The 15,586-nt window shown below is 40.3% G+C and overlaps 2 protein-coding genes across 5 annotated transcripts in view; both read right to left on the bottom strand.

The window, feature by feature from the left end:
• Positions 1-4,442: 4,442 nt before the first annotated feature.
• Positions 4,443-8,037, bottom strand: bhlhe40 (basic helix-loop-helix family, member e40). The gene is made up of 5 exons (XM_035661730.1): positions 7,635-8,037; positions 7,427-7,490; positions 7,223-7,330; positions 6,729-6,852; positions 4,443-6,563 (listed from the first exon to the last, which is right to left on the bottom strand). The coding sequence occupies exons 1-5, from the start codon at positions 7,709-7,711 to the stop codon at positions 5,701-5,703; spliced, it is 1,236 nt and encodes a 411-aa protein (XP_035517623.1). The 5' UTR covers positions 7,712-8,037; the 3' UTR covers positions 4,443-5,700.
• Positions 8,038-10,697: 2,660 nt separating this feature from the next.
• itpr1b (inositol 1,4,5-trisphosphate receptor, type 1b) overlaps positions 10,698-15,586 on the bottom strand; it is an 87,370-nt gene continuing 82,481 nt past the window's right edge. For all 4 annotated transcript variants that reach the window (XM_035662450.1, XM_035662454.1, XM_035662453.1 and 1 more), the window contains 2 exons: positions 13,485-13,646; positions 10,698-12,052 (listed from right to left, as the gene is read on the bottom strand). In XM_035662450.1, the coding sequence (XP_035518343.1) occupies positions 11,966-12,052; positions 13,485-13,646 (249 nt within the window). In that variant the 3' untranslated portion in view covers positions 10,698-11,965. The remainder of the gene's footprint in view (positions 12,053-13,484; positions 13,647-15,586) is intronic.

Here is a 15,586-nt window from a genome sequence, read left to right as displayed (position 1 = left end):
AAGTCAATTTAGAGGAACCAGGGAAACTCAGGACAAAAGAGGAACAGTTGCCATGATTTCTCAGGTGAGGTCTGATTATTATCTGGCATGATGTGGGCTGTTTATTGATGGAGCAATGCAAAGGCACATATGCTGCATTTGCTTCTCAATGTGTCACAACTGTACAGTTCAACTAAAATGAAGGACATGTCATTTAATAGGTTGGATTATGGTAGAAGGACAGATTAACATTAGATTAATAACAGCTATGTTTGCATTTTACTCCATTCTCCTATTACTGTTATTGTAGAAGAAGTGTAGAAGTTATTGTAGAAAATACACTTTTATTTTGAAAAAGATCTGACCGGAAATCATATTATTGTTCTTGCCAGTGGAATGCAGTAATGCCTGATAACTCTAATCTCATCAAACAGTTTAAGTTTTTGTCTTCACTAAGTGAACTTTATAGATCTTTGAACATACTGTTCTTCACAATTTCAGATAGGCAGCAGAGAAAACACATTTCTAGGCTGATGTGCTTTAATATTATGGCACTGCACTATCAATATAGCCTAACTGATTAACAACATTACAGAATGGGTGGCATCATTTTACAGTGTTGTTTAGGGACACAATCTAAGAACAGCTTGACAACTTAATCATCTCTTCTTTGTAATTTGGCTTTATGGTCACTAGTCACAGATTGCAACTGACCAAACACCGTGGCGTCTGTATTTCATGACCCGGGAATGCGAACAGGCTGTGAAGTAGGTAGAAAAAACTACGATGGCTGCAAAAACACAAAAGGCCCTATCTAGAGCCAGTTTTTGGTTTGTCCCTTCTGGGCTTCTGTGGCAGTTCAAGATGGTGGCGACCCACGACATCTGTTAATCAAAATGACTCATCCTAAGGTAATGAGAACGCAATTCCTATTTTCAGGTTATTATACGCTAATAAAAAATGTCCCTATGAATATTATATTACATTTCTGCCAAAAGATTCTAAATGTTACACACTGGACCTTTAAACCCAATACATAAAAAACTACATATACAGAGTAAAGGAAAGAGAGCAAATATTTAATGCTTTCAAAAAAAAAATCTTTATTTCCATGTAATCCAGGAATACATACATGTTCTAAGTTTTGTCAGTAAATGTTGCTCAATGATTTCTGTGTGTGGAAGGTAGAATTATAATCTCCAAGTTTATGCCCCCTGTAATTGTGAGAGTAAGTGGTTGTATGTTGTTGTGTTCAGCTTCTATAGTAGCACACAAAGGTAAGTAAGAGGATCAGTTTTCATTAAGACTGCATGAGGCTGGTATAAACATGGATAAGTGATCATCATGCCCCTCTTGGAAGATTGCCCAAAGTGTACCGAACCTTGATATTTTTCAACATTCAAATGTATTTGTCGATGGAAATAATTGTATGCAGGGGAATTCATTTGATGTTACTTGCCGCAATCATTTCTTTCTTTTTCAAATCAATAAATTCCAGAAAAAAATCTGTCGGTAGCACAAGCTGTTGTTTTACATCATGTATGAAGTCACATTGCCTGTAAACCTTTAACAAAAATGCAGCAAGCTACTGTGAGCAAAAGGTTTCCATATATTTGGATAACAAAAAGTCATTTGTAAAACCTATTTGCAATCAGTTTTATTTTTGGAAGCAGTTGATCAGTCATACATTTAATATGCTGAAAGTTTTAACTTAGCTCACATCAGTAACATATTGTCTATGTGCTGTACAATTTGATATAGTTGTCAAGCGTCTGCCTCAGGTTCTTCTGATGGCTCTTGTTCTCAGCTACTCTTCTATATAGCTGGATGAATGACCTTTTTTGGACCTTCTCTTTAAGGTCATACTTCTCTTTGATGAGACTTATGAGAAATTAGCCTCAAAGCCATGACAATTCTCCCTGCTGCATCATTCACAGTGCACACACTGTTCTCAGCAACAGTAACCATGGAGGCAATATCCATGCACATAAGCTCCACAGTCTCAGCTGTTATGTCCTTTGTGACACCAAGTTTCAAAGTTAGACATTTATCAGCCAGCATCTCAATAACAAGGTCATTCTTTTCATGCTATCACATTTGTGTGGTTCTTGGAGGCCAGTCTCTATCTTTTCACTGCCTCTTTTACACTGGTGTCAGTGTTTTCTGCAGTAGCCATCAGGGATGCCACTTCAGGCAGTGAGGCTCCGGGGAGGTCACGTCCGGCCTCGGTTCAATTATAAATTCCCTTCCAGTCAGTGAAGGACACATTCAGATAAGACTGTGAACTAATTGAGGAGGACAGGAAACAAACAATCTGAATAAAGAGATTCATTCAAAATACAGCTGCATGTAGCTTGATGGTTAGTGTGTGATATCGACACTGCTGTGGGGAGCACTTGGGATGATGGTTCCCTCTCAAATGTTACGTATACTGAGACTCACCACAGTGACTTTGCATCCTGAGAAGCTATCCATGCTCTTCTGTGGATGTAGCTTCCTCATCCATTGGGACAGTTAACTTTGTGCTCCTGTGGGATTTTAAACCTACATGAACCTATTTCTGACCACTTGGGGGCAGCAGAAACAAGCAGTAAACCTTACATTGTCATGCTTTTACCATGCACACTGTAAAGTTGATAGAGTGACCTTGCTTGTGAACAGTTGTTTGTAATTTATACATCTGGCCGGTACGAGCAGCATTAGCATTCATTTGGAACTGTGTCTCCGTCCAGCTGCCAAAAGCAATTCCAATATTCATTCTCCTTTTAGCTCCAGTCTGGTTCCATCAACTCCTGAGGGAAATATCTGGCTCTTTAGCTGCCAAATAGACCTTTTTCAGAAGCAATTTTGACATGAAATAGTAGGGTACACACAGGTGTTACCGATGATACTAATTAAGGTTCCATTCCATTCAGGTCAGGGTGCTGCTATTGTGCATGTTGGCTCACTGGAAAGGCTCTGCTACACTAAATGGCAATTAGTGTCATTGGTAACACCTGTGTTTAACTATTACATGTTAAAATGGCTGCTGTGGAAAAAGTCTATGCGCTACCATGTTCACCAGCTCTGCTAATGTTGTGTTTTTGCTGTTTTTGCTGGGCAGGTTGCGCACAGCGGGTTGGGACAGAAAATTCCTGCTGTGGCTGGAAACGAGACTGGTGAGGGTAGTGAGAGTGAACCAAAACCATGAAGTTGCGGGCAGTAAAAACCAAAACAATAAACTGAAAGAGGCTTCGATAATTCTTTGTGGGTCTGTCACTACTAGGAACTCTTTCACAGTCCATGGAGTCATTTTATGCATTGATAATACACAAATATTGATTAAAGTGGATAGTATTTATTACACAGGACAATGAGCAAAAGGATGAGCATGATATTTTGATGAGGGGTTTTCACACTGACAGTTATATGCTTCTACTACATTGTTACTGACATATTCTCAGTTGGTGTTCCTTAAGGTGGTCTAATGAAGATTTAAACCTTGGTGTGAAAATGGTAGCCAGTGTGTTGTAAAGCATTAATTCCACAAGGTGGCGGCGGTACTGCATTTATGAGTGTATCAGGACAGTCAACAGGCCTGAGGGGAGTAAATCTCAAAATGTGCTGTTGGGATTATTTCACTGATAAGCAGACCAAATTACAAAATACTGTTGTGATTACAAGAAAAGAAAAGTGCCAATTCCACATTTCTCAGGGAGGCATGGTGGGTGGTAAGCAAATGACGGGTCTTTTTATTTTCAGTATCACTACATATATAGCAGTGTTACCACCCAGGAAACAGTCAGCAAGCAGCAGGAGGTTGGTGAAGCCTGCTCTTCCATATTGTTAAATGTGAAAGTAAATCAAAGATATAGAAGTCCTTTCCCCCGCAACCTCAAATACCATTTCCATCTACTGTGGTGTTCTCAAGTTGCCAGACACATTTTGTTCTCCTACTCAGCACACTTTCAGTATTGTTACAGTGGCTGCCATACAGTATATACACCATATAAACTGTATGGAAGAGAAATGACTAAGTAAAATTCAGTGACTTTGTAGTGCGTCTCCGTTTTTAAAGAAAACCAAAAGCTTATCTGTAGTTTCTAAACTAATATTGTGGATTGCAGGACCAGTTTTATTAGTGTATAATATTTAGTATAATATAGTGCATAAGCAAAATCTTGTCCATGATTATCCCAGTTGAGAGGAGCTAAAAGTTTCACTGTTAACAGTAAAATAAAGTTGTTTTTTTCTAAAATTCACTAACACCCCACCAATCATTCCATTGAAAGACTTTATAATTTAAAATGTTTACAGCCTGTAATCTAAGACACGCTATTGATTTACACAGGCTCTGCTGCTTTATAGGTTATGTAAGTGTTATGTAAGTATGTGTTGTTATGAGGAGCTGTCAGGTTGGCTGCCTACAACACGTTCAAGCCATCAGGCAGTGAAACACAAATTCCACGGGGGAAAAAAAGCTTTATTAATATTTTAATATATATCAATAATACTTTATATACAAAATATGTACAACAAACGACATTTTGTTACATTTCAAAATAAAAATCCCAAGTACCTCTTTCTATACAAAACTATTATTTTTGTTTGAACTTTACATTCACTCTCTTTGCCACAGACACATTTAAAGCAAATACATTTAAACACCTGCCATCGTTGTGTCTGCATTAAATGAGCAAAGGCAACAGCATAAGCAAAGGTCAAGCCTTAACTCGACGGGGAATTTGTGGGCAAGATGCAAATCTGGTTGAGCACAATGCTATATACTGTACACGTTCGCTTGGCATACAGCAAATGACTACCTCAACCTTCCTCTGGTAGCGATGCAGATACACTCAGTGGGTCACGTATCAAAAATAGAGATGTACGAGTAGTATAAACAAAAATAATCACATGACGAGACTTCACAGGAACTCCATCTAGATGCACGAATAGGCATGAGTCAAAAAATAATAATTGTAAAAGCACGTATGGCCACATCACTCTTCAGCAGACATGAGTGACACACCTCGTACAGTGACAACGCCCTGAATTCTTGGAACACTCGTGTTCAGTTAGCTCCCAGGTAATCGTAGGGTCAAAAGAGCAATGTCTTTTGTGACGTCACTGGTCAACATGAACCAGTCCTATTTTTTTTGGTAACATTCTAGTCTAAACAATAGCTTGTTGCCATTACAGGCGCGACAAACACTGAAGGTAGATCCTTCATTCACAGATCTACAGCGGGTAATAATAATTCAAGCAGCATCTACAAGGGGCTTTTGTTTAATCTTTACATTCATTACAGACTGGTGTGTGTGCAAAAAGTAGGTCCAAATAATTTTGGGGTGGGGGCTTATCTGTGCCTTACATTCTGGATTTTACTTCTGACATTCAACAATGAGCGCGGTGAAGACGAAACTTGCTAAAAGAAATTTGAACATCTCGCCATCTTTCGTGCGCACTCATCGTCTCTAAACTGACCATCTTCACAGTGTTTCAGGTGATCTATGAGCCTTCACGGGGGCACTCGAGGTTGCCCAAAAAAAGTCCAGTTTCAGTGATGATAGACGGTGGCGGCCATTTGGGGCTCTTTGCTGCGGTCAATGTTCTGACGGGCCAAGCAGCGGCTGTGGTTTGAAGGGATACCAGCGAGTTTGTGTTTGTTTACCCTCTTTTCAGTGGGCCAACCATTCAACCCCATCAACATTCAGAGGGCAAGATTCCAACAGAAACGTCAGTTCAGTCTTTGGTTTCCAAGTTCAATGGAGGGGCCTGCTTTAAAGCTTTGTGAAGAGCAGGGGAGTCCATGGAGTTCTGGTGGGGAACTGGAGACCCTGCCCGCGGGGACATCACCAGAGATGAGGGGAGAGTCTCTGGGGCCAAGCTGGATGCAGAGCCGCTCATGCCTGGGTACATAACTGACATTCCCCCGGAGTACCAGCATTTCTCCAGCATGGGCAGATAGGCAGCCACTGGGGCAGCTGTAGGGGGGATGAGGTAGAAGGGGAGACAAAACGGGGGCTGGTTGGGGGAGAAGCTCATGTAGCTGCCAGGGCCTCCTGCCGTGTGACCAGAGAGAATCTCCTCCTCTGGTGAGTCAGACCTCAGCTTCTTGGCCTGAGGCTCATCGCCCTCCTGCTTGATGGCTCCGGCCGTCCTCTCAGACAAGGCATGCTTGAGCTCCCCCTCTTTCGCGTGGCTCTCTGACCACCGGGTTTTGGGGTCACGCTTGTCATGTTCTCCCCCGTAACCGCTGTCAGTGTCTGTGTCACTGCCGCTCTGCTCTCCCATGCCATGGGGGTTAGTCCTTTGAATGACGGGAACACAGTTCTTAGCTGGGCCCTCAAACGCCCTCTGGGGCTGTCCGGCAGGTTTCTTCAGTTTCTCTGAAGCTTGGGGGATGGACTCGCTTTGGTGTAGGCCGCTCCGATGGTGCAGGACTTCAGCTGCTACCTTTTGAATGTGGCTGATGACATGGGAAGGAGTAAGGTCCCTGCTGCTTTCTTGGCTGGCCACATAGTGGAGGACCTCTTTTGCGCACAGGTGAAAGCCGGAGCGGAACATCTCCTCGCTGCTCTCTGAACTGTCACCTCCATGATCACCTGGTTGAGAAGAATCACAAGGTTAAAAATCATCTTCACTGCAAGGTTTACCTTAAAATAGTTCCATTAGATTCAGACAATCCCAGAGCGCTCAGGCTGTTGATGCCTTACGGAAAACAACTATTTGTACTTTGCGTCTACACAGTATCACGGCATCAGACTTACTGATTTGCAGGTCCTTCTGTAGCGCGATGATTTTCTGCTGCTGCTGCTCCAGGAGGGTACTCAGGGCTTTCACATGCTTGAGAGTGAGTTCCAGCACCACAGCTTTCTCCAAATGACCCAGCGTCTAAAACAGGAAGACCTTCAATAAGCATGTTGATCTTTCTTATGTAACACATTCTGCAGCTGAACAGAGAACAAGCCTCGAACACCGGGGAAGTCATGCAATCCACGTACACACACCAAATTCTCTACAACAAATTAAAATCCCCAAAAAATTACTAGAATTTACACACACAAAATTTTTTTACTAAATTAAAAAAAAAAATCTATATTTATCCAACTTATAAAATCCCAAATTTGTATTTTATTTTATTTTTGAAACTCGAAAACTGAATCCAAAGGCTTGGAGCAAATAAAGTGCTCAGCAGAACCATGTGGCGTCTCAGATTCCCAGGCTGTTAGCAGACATGCCATATGTAGAAGATAATACTCACTGTAAGCTTAAGATGTTCTGGCAACAAATCCTTGAGCTGGGCGATGCATTCGTTGATTCTGTCACGTCGTTTCTTTTCGATCAGTCGGTGTGGCAACTTGTATGTCTCCTGGAGAGGGTAGAAAACGCTGTCAGTGAGATCCAGGCTGCTCGGTTTTTACTGATAAACGGAAAAAATATATTTTGCATTTTTGCTTGAATTTACCTTGCTCTCATCCACACGTTTCATGCTCCTCCTGGGTTTGTACATGTAAATGGGAAAATCCATCCTTTGGAGACAAGAAGAAATGAGTTAGTCTTTAGTTTGGTGGCAGGTTAGGGTTCAGAAGCCTATGAAGTGTTTTATATAGGCTAGCTGGTAGAATAAAATAATAATAATAATAATTAAAAAAAAAAGAATTTATTTATCTTACCCTTGCATGTCAGCTATATCCATTGATGCGTGTTTTGGCACACAGGGAGGTGGTTGCGCACTGGTAATCCTCTCCATGTCGCCTAACTGTAAAACCCGAATAAATGACTTCAAAAAGCCTTCAAAACGTCCCAAACGCGTCTCTGCAGTCGCACTTCAAACCGAGAGAGAAAGCGTACAAAAAAATGAAAAGAAAGACAAAAAGTATCTCCTGTTATCCAGTGTGTGTGTGTGTGCGTTCCCGCTTCGAGCTGGAGTGGAGCACGGCGCAGTTGTTGTCACCCAGAGGTCCGGACTCAGTAGTATGTCTAGGGAGGCTCCACGCACGGCTGAATGTGTGAGAGCTGGGTGGGTTTGTGACTACGTGTTAAATAAACCCTGTGACTGCAGGCACGTCTCTCGGCTAGAGACACAGCCTCGACACCGTCACATGAGCCTCACGTGTTGGACGGCGCTTTCAACTCCTCACCCTCCCCGCACACACACACACACACACACACCTCCTCCCCTCGCCCTGCTGCTAGAGTACAACCCCTTTCTGTAGTACTCCTCCACTGGGGCCGAGTCCCGTGTACCACCATGCTCCGGCTCTCGAGGCAAACCGTGTTTGCAGAGCCGACCGTGTTTACAAAGACAGGCGGAAAGTGGAGCAACACTTCCCCCGTCCACAGTTATGAAGCGGTGGACTATTATCGAGTGAATGTGGCAGCATTTAATACGACATTGTGACTGTAAAGGGCTGGAGACGTTGTGGCATATGGAGTTGCTGAAAACATTGTTGGCTCATTAGTCATTAGCTGGAAGCCAGTGTGCTTATTAACAGCAATTAAACACGAGAAGTCACAATGAAGTTAATCCTGGGTCACATGCTCTGTCTCTGGAGTAATAATATGGGAACAGACACACTGTACACGATGTTTTATTATATTAACATTTAATAATATTGATACTACTACTAATAAAAATAATACATGCTATAAACACTGAAAACTCAAAATAGTTTTGACACGTTTTTAACAATCTTTTATATATTCCATAGATTGAGTGCTTTGATACAGCCAATGGCAATCCCGATTCAATAATACCAGCAATAATAGCGTGATAAAATGAGTCACCGATCCTCAATAAACGGTGTTTGATCCAGCGGGGCAGTCATTCCGCAGCCTGGCATGTGACACGCGCTCAGTGGGGACACCGTGTAATTTCATACTGTACCCATTTGCTGCGCGGCACGTGCACCTGCAGCGGACTACACAGTAGCGGAGCGATTTGTTGTTGTCTTGTGTGTGTGTGTGTTTTCCACAGGCCTACCGGCTGCCGCGCTGATACTACGCTTGTACCCAGCGCGCTGTCACGTTGAGCTCCTCATGGCCGCGAGAGAAGCGGGGAGCGAATCCCTGCGGAGACAACAGAGAGTGACCGACTGGTCGGTCGGTTCCTCCCACCGACGTCCCGAAGCAGCCAGACTATAGATAGAAACAGTGCCAGAGGAACAGCGGAAACCAGGGAGCGGGAAACAGGTCTCTGTCAACACTCGTTGTAAACGCAGATAACATCCTAGAGGAAAATGAAACCCTCCGACTTTCTGCTTTTGTTGTTCTGTGGAAAGAAGCCATGGGAAAATAAGCAGCAGTGCAAGCACACTGAGGGGGTCTTGAATGTAACTCTTTTTAACCTGAATCAGTGTCAGTCAGTCTGAGTGGCGGGAGAAGTATTCAAGTCATTAACGCTACTTAATAGTAATAGTAAGTCCTATCTACTTATATATAATGTCAATGGCTCTAGCGGACTATAAAAGACTCCATTACAAGTAAAAGTTCTGCTTTCGGGAAAATGCATTAGCAACAAAATGGCTAAATATTTTAGAGGTTTATATTTTTTGGTATGTAAAATCTTAATCTGACACATAATTTATAATTAATAGCTGGTAAACAAATATAGTGGAGAAAAAAGTAGAATATTTTCCTTTAAAATGTAGTTGAGTGGAAATATGAAGGAACATAAAATAGTCAATACTCAAGTAAAAGCACCTTAAAACTGTACATAAGCACGGCAGTAAACCATACATAGCTACTTTCCATTACCGCCTATATTTACCCATGTTAGCCATGCCCTGCAGCATGGCGGTATTTCCCCAGCCCTGCAACAAAAATACAAATAGGGACAGTTAGCTCTATGGGATGTTCCCTATGCACTAATATTAATAATGAATGGTGTTAGCTCGCTGGTAATTCTGCTGAAGCTGAACCCTACATTTAAAGCTGCAGTAAGTTTGTAAAGGACATTATGGCCCCATTATGTTTTTCCATGTTTAAATGTAAGCCTGTGGAGAAAATCTAAATTTGAGTCACAGATTGTGAACTGATCTTCAGTGACAGACAGATTAGCAGCGTAGGCATACTATTATCAGCTGTCTTGAGTCAGTGTATGAAGAATTAAATGGGGACAGTCATTTATGAGGCGTAATTGCTGGACCCACTGAAAAGTAGATCCGGATCAGCTCATCTGAAGACATGTAGAGCTTGATAAATACTTGGCATGTAGGGAATCTTTTAAGAAAGCCCCTGATTAATGAGGATACATGCAATTTTATATCTACCCAATTACACACATTCCACACATACTGCCGACATTTGCTGGTTTCAGACATGCAAGTTTCCAGTTAACAGAGGTAGTTTCTCTGAAAGCAAAATGAATCCATGACATGGCCTAGTTTAATTTCTGAATTGGAAAAAACTGCGCCTGACTTACGGAATATATTGTATATAGAATTAAGAGGTGGCATTTGTAATTGACTAAAACAATCATGAGCGGTATGCGTACTGCTCTTCCCTTATGTGTTTTTATTTCTTATGTTCCTATCAGTGATATCTACATGCTAAATGTCTTTTATTTAATGATGTCATATTAGCTACTGAACAGAAAATGCACCAGCACAAACCGAAAAGAGTTAATGGTTGAGGCAAACTCATTGTTGAACATTTTTAAACAATAATGGTTTACTTTATATTTATATTCCTAATCCTATAATATCACCTCAACAATAAACAAACACAACATGAAGTAAAGGATAATTACATCAATTTTAATAAATAATTCTACTTTAATATACAAATTGACAGTGGTTTTGAGTTAATCTTAACATTCATGAGCAACAGTTTTCTTTTCTCATTTTCTATACAAAAGCAAAGATAAGCAACAAACTTTATATACATAAAGTAGTCCAAAAAAGAGAGATCATTCTAACAGTAGCGTGAAAACCGACTAATACATTTTAGTGAACATGAACATAAAAGTTAGTGACTCTGCACATGCAGCAAACTTGTATAAGACTTTAAAATGAGGACCAAAACAGGCACAAATGGAACAAGTTTGCTGCAGAACAGGAAATTATGCTAATGACGATTCTTACAGTAACAGTTACACAACTCCTGAGCAAATTGTAATAGCATGAGTGATCCCAAATAAATTATACAGTACATATTTGGCCAACAAGTCAAACATTCTATATGTCCTTTAAATCCAAATTAAATAAGAAAGCAAATTTATCATAAAATAAGTTAGCACTGAGAAATGACACCATTGGATTTACACAGGTGAAAGAAAACTATCTGTATATATTGCTCTCACACAATATACTATATCTACTGAGTGCAGCTGACACTCAATAAGTATGCACATTTTCAAGAAATAAAGTAAAATTTAGAAGGCCAGCTTATTAAATATTATCTCTATATTTGCGCAAGTAAAGACGACAAACTACTCCCTATTTTATCCAGTGGTAGTAAAGTACGAACAAAAACAGTGGCCCACGCTTTTAAATAAGACATGATTGATGGAACTTAAATCCACACACCAATGAGGTTGCATATTTAAGTTATTATATATTGCACAACATACAAAAATAAGACATTTAATACTGCTCATTATGCCAGAAGTATAAATAGAAAACATTAAAATAAAATAAAAAATGAATAACAAATGGGACTAATTCCTCCTGTCCAGTCAGCTATACATCATGTTTCAAGTTCAACCAGTAAAGGCCATGTGTTGAGAAAATCCAATTAATTTCTACATAGAAAACATTTGGCACCAATTCCAACTGGACTGAACAGAACGAGGTGGGTGAGTGTTACTGTTAGGAGTAACACGTGCGTGGGTTAGCTACACATCGCCTTATGACTACCTATGTTACAGTGTTTCCCTACGGTTATTAGTTACACTCACACTCAGTGCAGTATACATTATGTGCAACCTCTGAGTGAGGGCGGCACACTCCGTCCAGACACAAAGCTGATGCCGAGCTGCTTCGGGGCCCGTGTCGGTTGAATCTTATGCAGGCTGCTGAGGGTTGACGTTCATGTGCTGAGGGTGTCCCAGCAGACCAATCCGCTGCTTCTGCTTCCTCTGTTCTGTCATCTGAAGAGCACGAAAAAAGACAGATTTTTAAAGCTCTGTACCTTCGCTAAATATGCCGGCAGCCTGTCTGGTCTGCAGTCTTCATTGATTCATTCTTTCGTGTCACTTTACAGAAACTAACAAATGCTGCACAAACTCTGCACACTGCTGAACTGAAACGGCTGCTTTTGAAATCCTGCCGGCTCTGTCATCCACATTGCCGTGTCTTCTGACGAAAGCAGTGGAATACAAACTACTAATACTGAAACTCAGTCAAAAGAAATCAGAGATCAGGCATAGCACATGAGTCATAACACAGATGTTAACCTTTATACCAGAAGGAATAAGACTAGGTTTTCTGCTAAGAGTTCACTTTAAAGTAACGTAAGGTACTGATTTTCACCACGACACTGAAACACAACAATATTAAAAGTGAGAAGACAGAGTGGTCTTGTAATGAGTGTTCGTGGAGAAATAGTTCTGTAAAAAAGGGTGTGTTAGAGGAAAATATCATTAAAACATCTCAATGAGACAGTTTAAACTCAGTTAGCAGTAGAATGCCGGACCTTTTTTACACTATCATTTTCTAATCAAGCCAATTTTCTTTGGAATGAAATACAGAGAACGCTTGTACCATAATTTTCCTGTTTGTGCTCTACTCTGAATGAATGCCAATTTCTTCCTGAAAAGAAGAAGCATTTAAATGTATGAACATGGCACTTTTTTTTTTTTAATAAAACAAGTCAAAACAGGCCTTGCAAATGTTGACTTTGGACTGAAATGTGACCGATGCCACTGTGCCCTTCACAGCTTTTAGCAACACAATAATCATTTCCCCCTGTCTGGGTCAAAATGTCTCTGTAACATTCACTTCCTCACAGATAGTTCTCATTTCAAGGGTAAAGACATTTTTACAATTCTGTGTACTAGAATCAGTGGATTGTGGCAATTGTGCAATTTAAACCTCATTTGCCTTCATACGCAATATCAGCAGAAATGTATTCCTTCACAATTTAGCAGTTAGATCTCAGTGTTTACTTATTGCAAAAACAGTATAACTAACTAACTAATAGTGAAAAGCCATTAAAAAATCACTTTGTACATTTTATAATTTCTTACTATTACTATTTCTAATTATGGATCCAGGCTTTATGCAGTAAATAAATCAATCAATCAATAAATAGACACTCTTAGCCAACAGGTCAATAATTAAATCCATAGAGACAGATCGTTGAGATCGGTGCCTCATGAGCTGTGTTGTGAACTATGACTCATCACCTTTTTTAGTAAGCTCTGCATCTAAAGGGCAATGAGCGGCAAACAAACAAACCTTGAGCAACGTGTGCTGTCCACATATTTAGAACAACTCACATGTTCATGTTTTCTCCATGATGAAGTCAGAGAAATAAAAAGTTGTTGTTTCTGTTAGTATTTCAACTTCACTTCAACCAACCTGCTCTTTGAGCTCCGTCAGCTGGCCTGACAGGTTAGACACCAGTTTCATGGTGGACTCCAGCTTCTCCTGCAGATTTCTGATCTCATTCTGCTCCCCATCTGCATCGCTGCTGACCAAGGACATGGCCCGCATCCGTGGAAACCAGTCCAAGTTGTGCTCCTGGTAAACAGAAATCTGAATGGTTATGGCCATCACATCAACACATCATTAAACTAATGTATCACATTCTTTATGGTACTGCCTTAAATCTGCTGTAAGCAGCTGGAAGTTTTGCAGTTTTCAAAGAAGAGATTACTGTTTGTTCCACATTTAGTTCCTCAAATAAGGTGATTTAACTTTTATCTTCCAGTGCAGTTGAAAATGCTTCACACATTACACAACAAATGGCATCAAATGTCATCAAACGGCCAAGCCCTACATGATTTGTGTTTTTCACCGTAGGTCCTGTTTTGTCTCTTTGGCTGTGTGCAGTGATTTGAAGCTGACTCTAAAAGCGGAATCAAATTAATCATGAGGGACTTTCCATATTAGAATCACATGGGATAAGAGGGCATTCTTGAAATCACTCATAACAGCCAGTTCATTTATCGGTGACATCTTTCCTTCACGTCTAGTCTTACCATACACACAACAAAACTGGCAAACGTACAAAAATCTGTAGACGAAGAAACACACTTCCTCATTTGATGATATACACATCGCCTCACATGCGGCGCTGAGATAAACACACAGCTCTTGAATTCTCCTGCGAGTCACAGGCAAGAGCTGTAATAAGCCAGTTTCACCAAACGCTGAAATTAAGTATATGAGCCATAGTAGCTGGAACTGAGCTGGTGTGAGCTTTTTAAGTTGGAGCTGTTGCAGTTAATGTGTGATATTGTTTATTTTTAAGTGTGGGTTAGATTTTGTTTGTGAGAGAAGTTGCAGTATAAAGTCTGTCCTGGCATGAGTGAGACCTTTGACACTTCAGCAGCAACCAAGAAACATCAAGGTCAAACATGTTCATTTTATCAGAACTTTCAGAACTCTGACATAACTGTTGCAAAGTCAGGATTTGAGTTGTAGGTATTTCAAAAGCACAGTCTTTTAATACATTATTCAATTGTTTGAACCCCCAATGACAAATGTCTGACAAGCCGTTGAGATGTTGAACTTTGCTGTGCGTACAAATGTTAAAATGTGGCCGATGGTGTGAACTGATGGGCCAGCGATATCAGATAAGAATGAAGAGGTACTTTTACATCGTGGGAGATGTAGGTTTATTCAAAAACATTTACTTACTACTTCAGAATTTCATGCGTATGTTTTATGTACGATAAAATATCTAAGGAAAAACTAAGCTGTTTTTGGTGCTGTAAATTTTTTACAACATTTTATCAGCAATAGCCATTCGATGTGTTTACATTCACTAATTACACCTCTTTTAGTAGTTAGTAGTTCTCATTGTTCGTGGCCACCATTCCTGCACTGGATTCAAATTTCATTTGATCCCTTGTTCAAAGTATTCACAAGAAGCATGTATGCATAAATGTAATCCATCATTACATTGATATCAGCCAAACAGTTTACTGTTTTCTAACACTGTATCAGAGCTGTATAAAGTTATGTAAACCCCACAGTTTTGACTGCAGCTCCTTCACAGTAAAGCATTCCACTGGCCACACACAGGTAGACTGATATTGTGACACAGTCACAGGAAATGCGTACGTATTTGTCATAGAGAGTAGCATGAATTCAGAAGTGTTCAACAAGTGTTTTCTGCCACCAGAACTCTGGGTCCTGTAGTATTAAACCGCACTTATTGATACCCCCAGTAACCACGTGTTTCATCAAATCAATCAGGACTGAAATCTTAAGCATTATAAATTTAGGAAAAGCATTTTTTTTTAATATTTAAAAATAAAACTAACACTAACAATTTATTTGGAAAGTCCACCAACAGATTTGTAATATTCCAACTGTTTCGCTTTGTTTAAAGATGTTACCAGATTATCTATACAGTATATGTGACAATTCATGAACATACCCTAATCAAGATGGTTTTTTTGTGCCTAAACCGAACCACATGCTATATGACAACAGTGTTAATGGAAAATGGT

This window comes from Morone saxatilis, unplaced genomic scaffold, assembly GCF_004916995.1.
Source record: "Morone saxatilis isolate NCDOM2014 unplaced genomic scaffold, NCSU_SB_2.0 Contig18, whole genome shotgun sequence".
NCBI lineage: Eukaryota > Metazoa > Chordata > Actinopteri > Moronidae > Morone > Morone saxatilis.
This window is presented reverse-complemented; position numbering and strand designations above follow the sequence as displayed.

Coding starts and splice junctions, on each gene's coding strand:
- bhlhe40 (XM_035661730.1), bottom strand. CDS start 7,711: ATGGAGAGGATTACCAGTGCGCAACCACCTCCCTGTGTGCCAAAACAC. Junction 7,491..7,634: donor GATATAGCTGACATGCAAGG/GTAAGATAAATA, acceptor TTGTCTCCAAAG/GATGGATTTTCCCATTTACA. Junction 6,564..6,728: donor ACAGAAGGACCTGCAAATCA/GTAAGTCTGATG, acceptor CTTCTCAACCAG/GTGATCATGGAGGTGACAGT.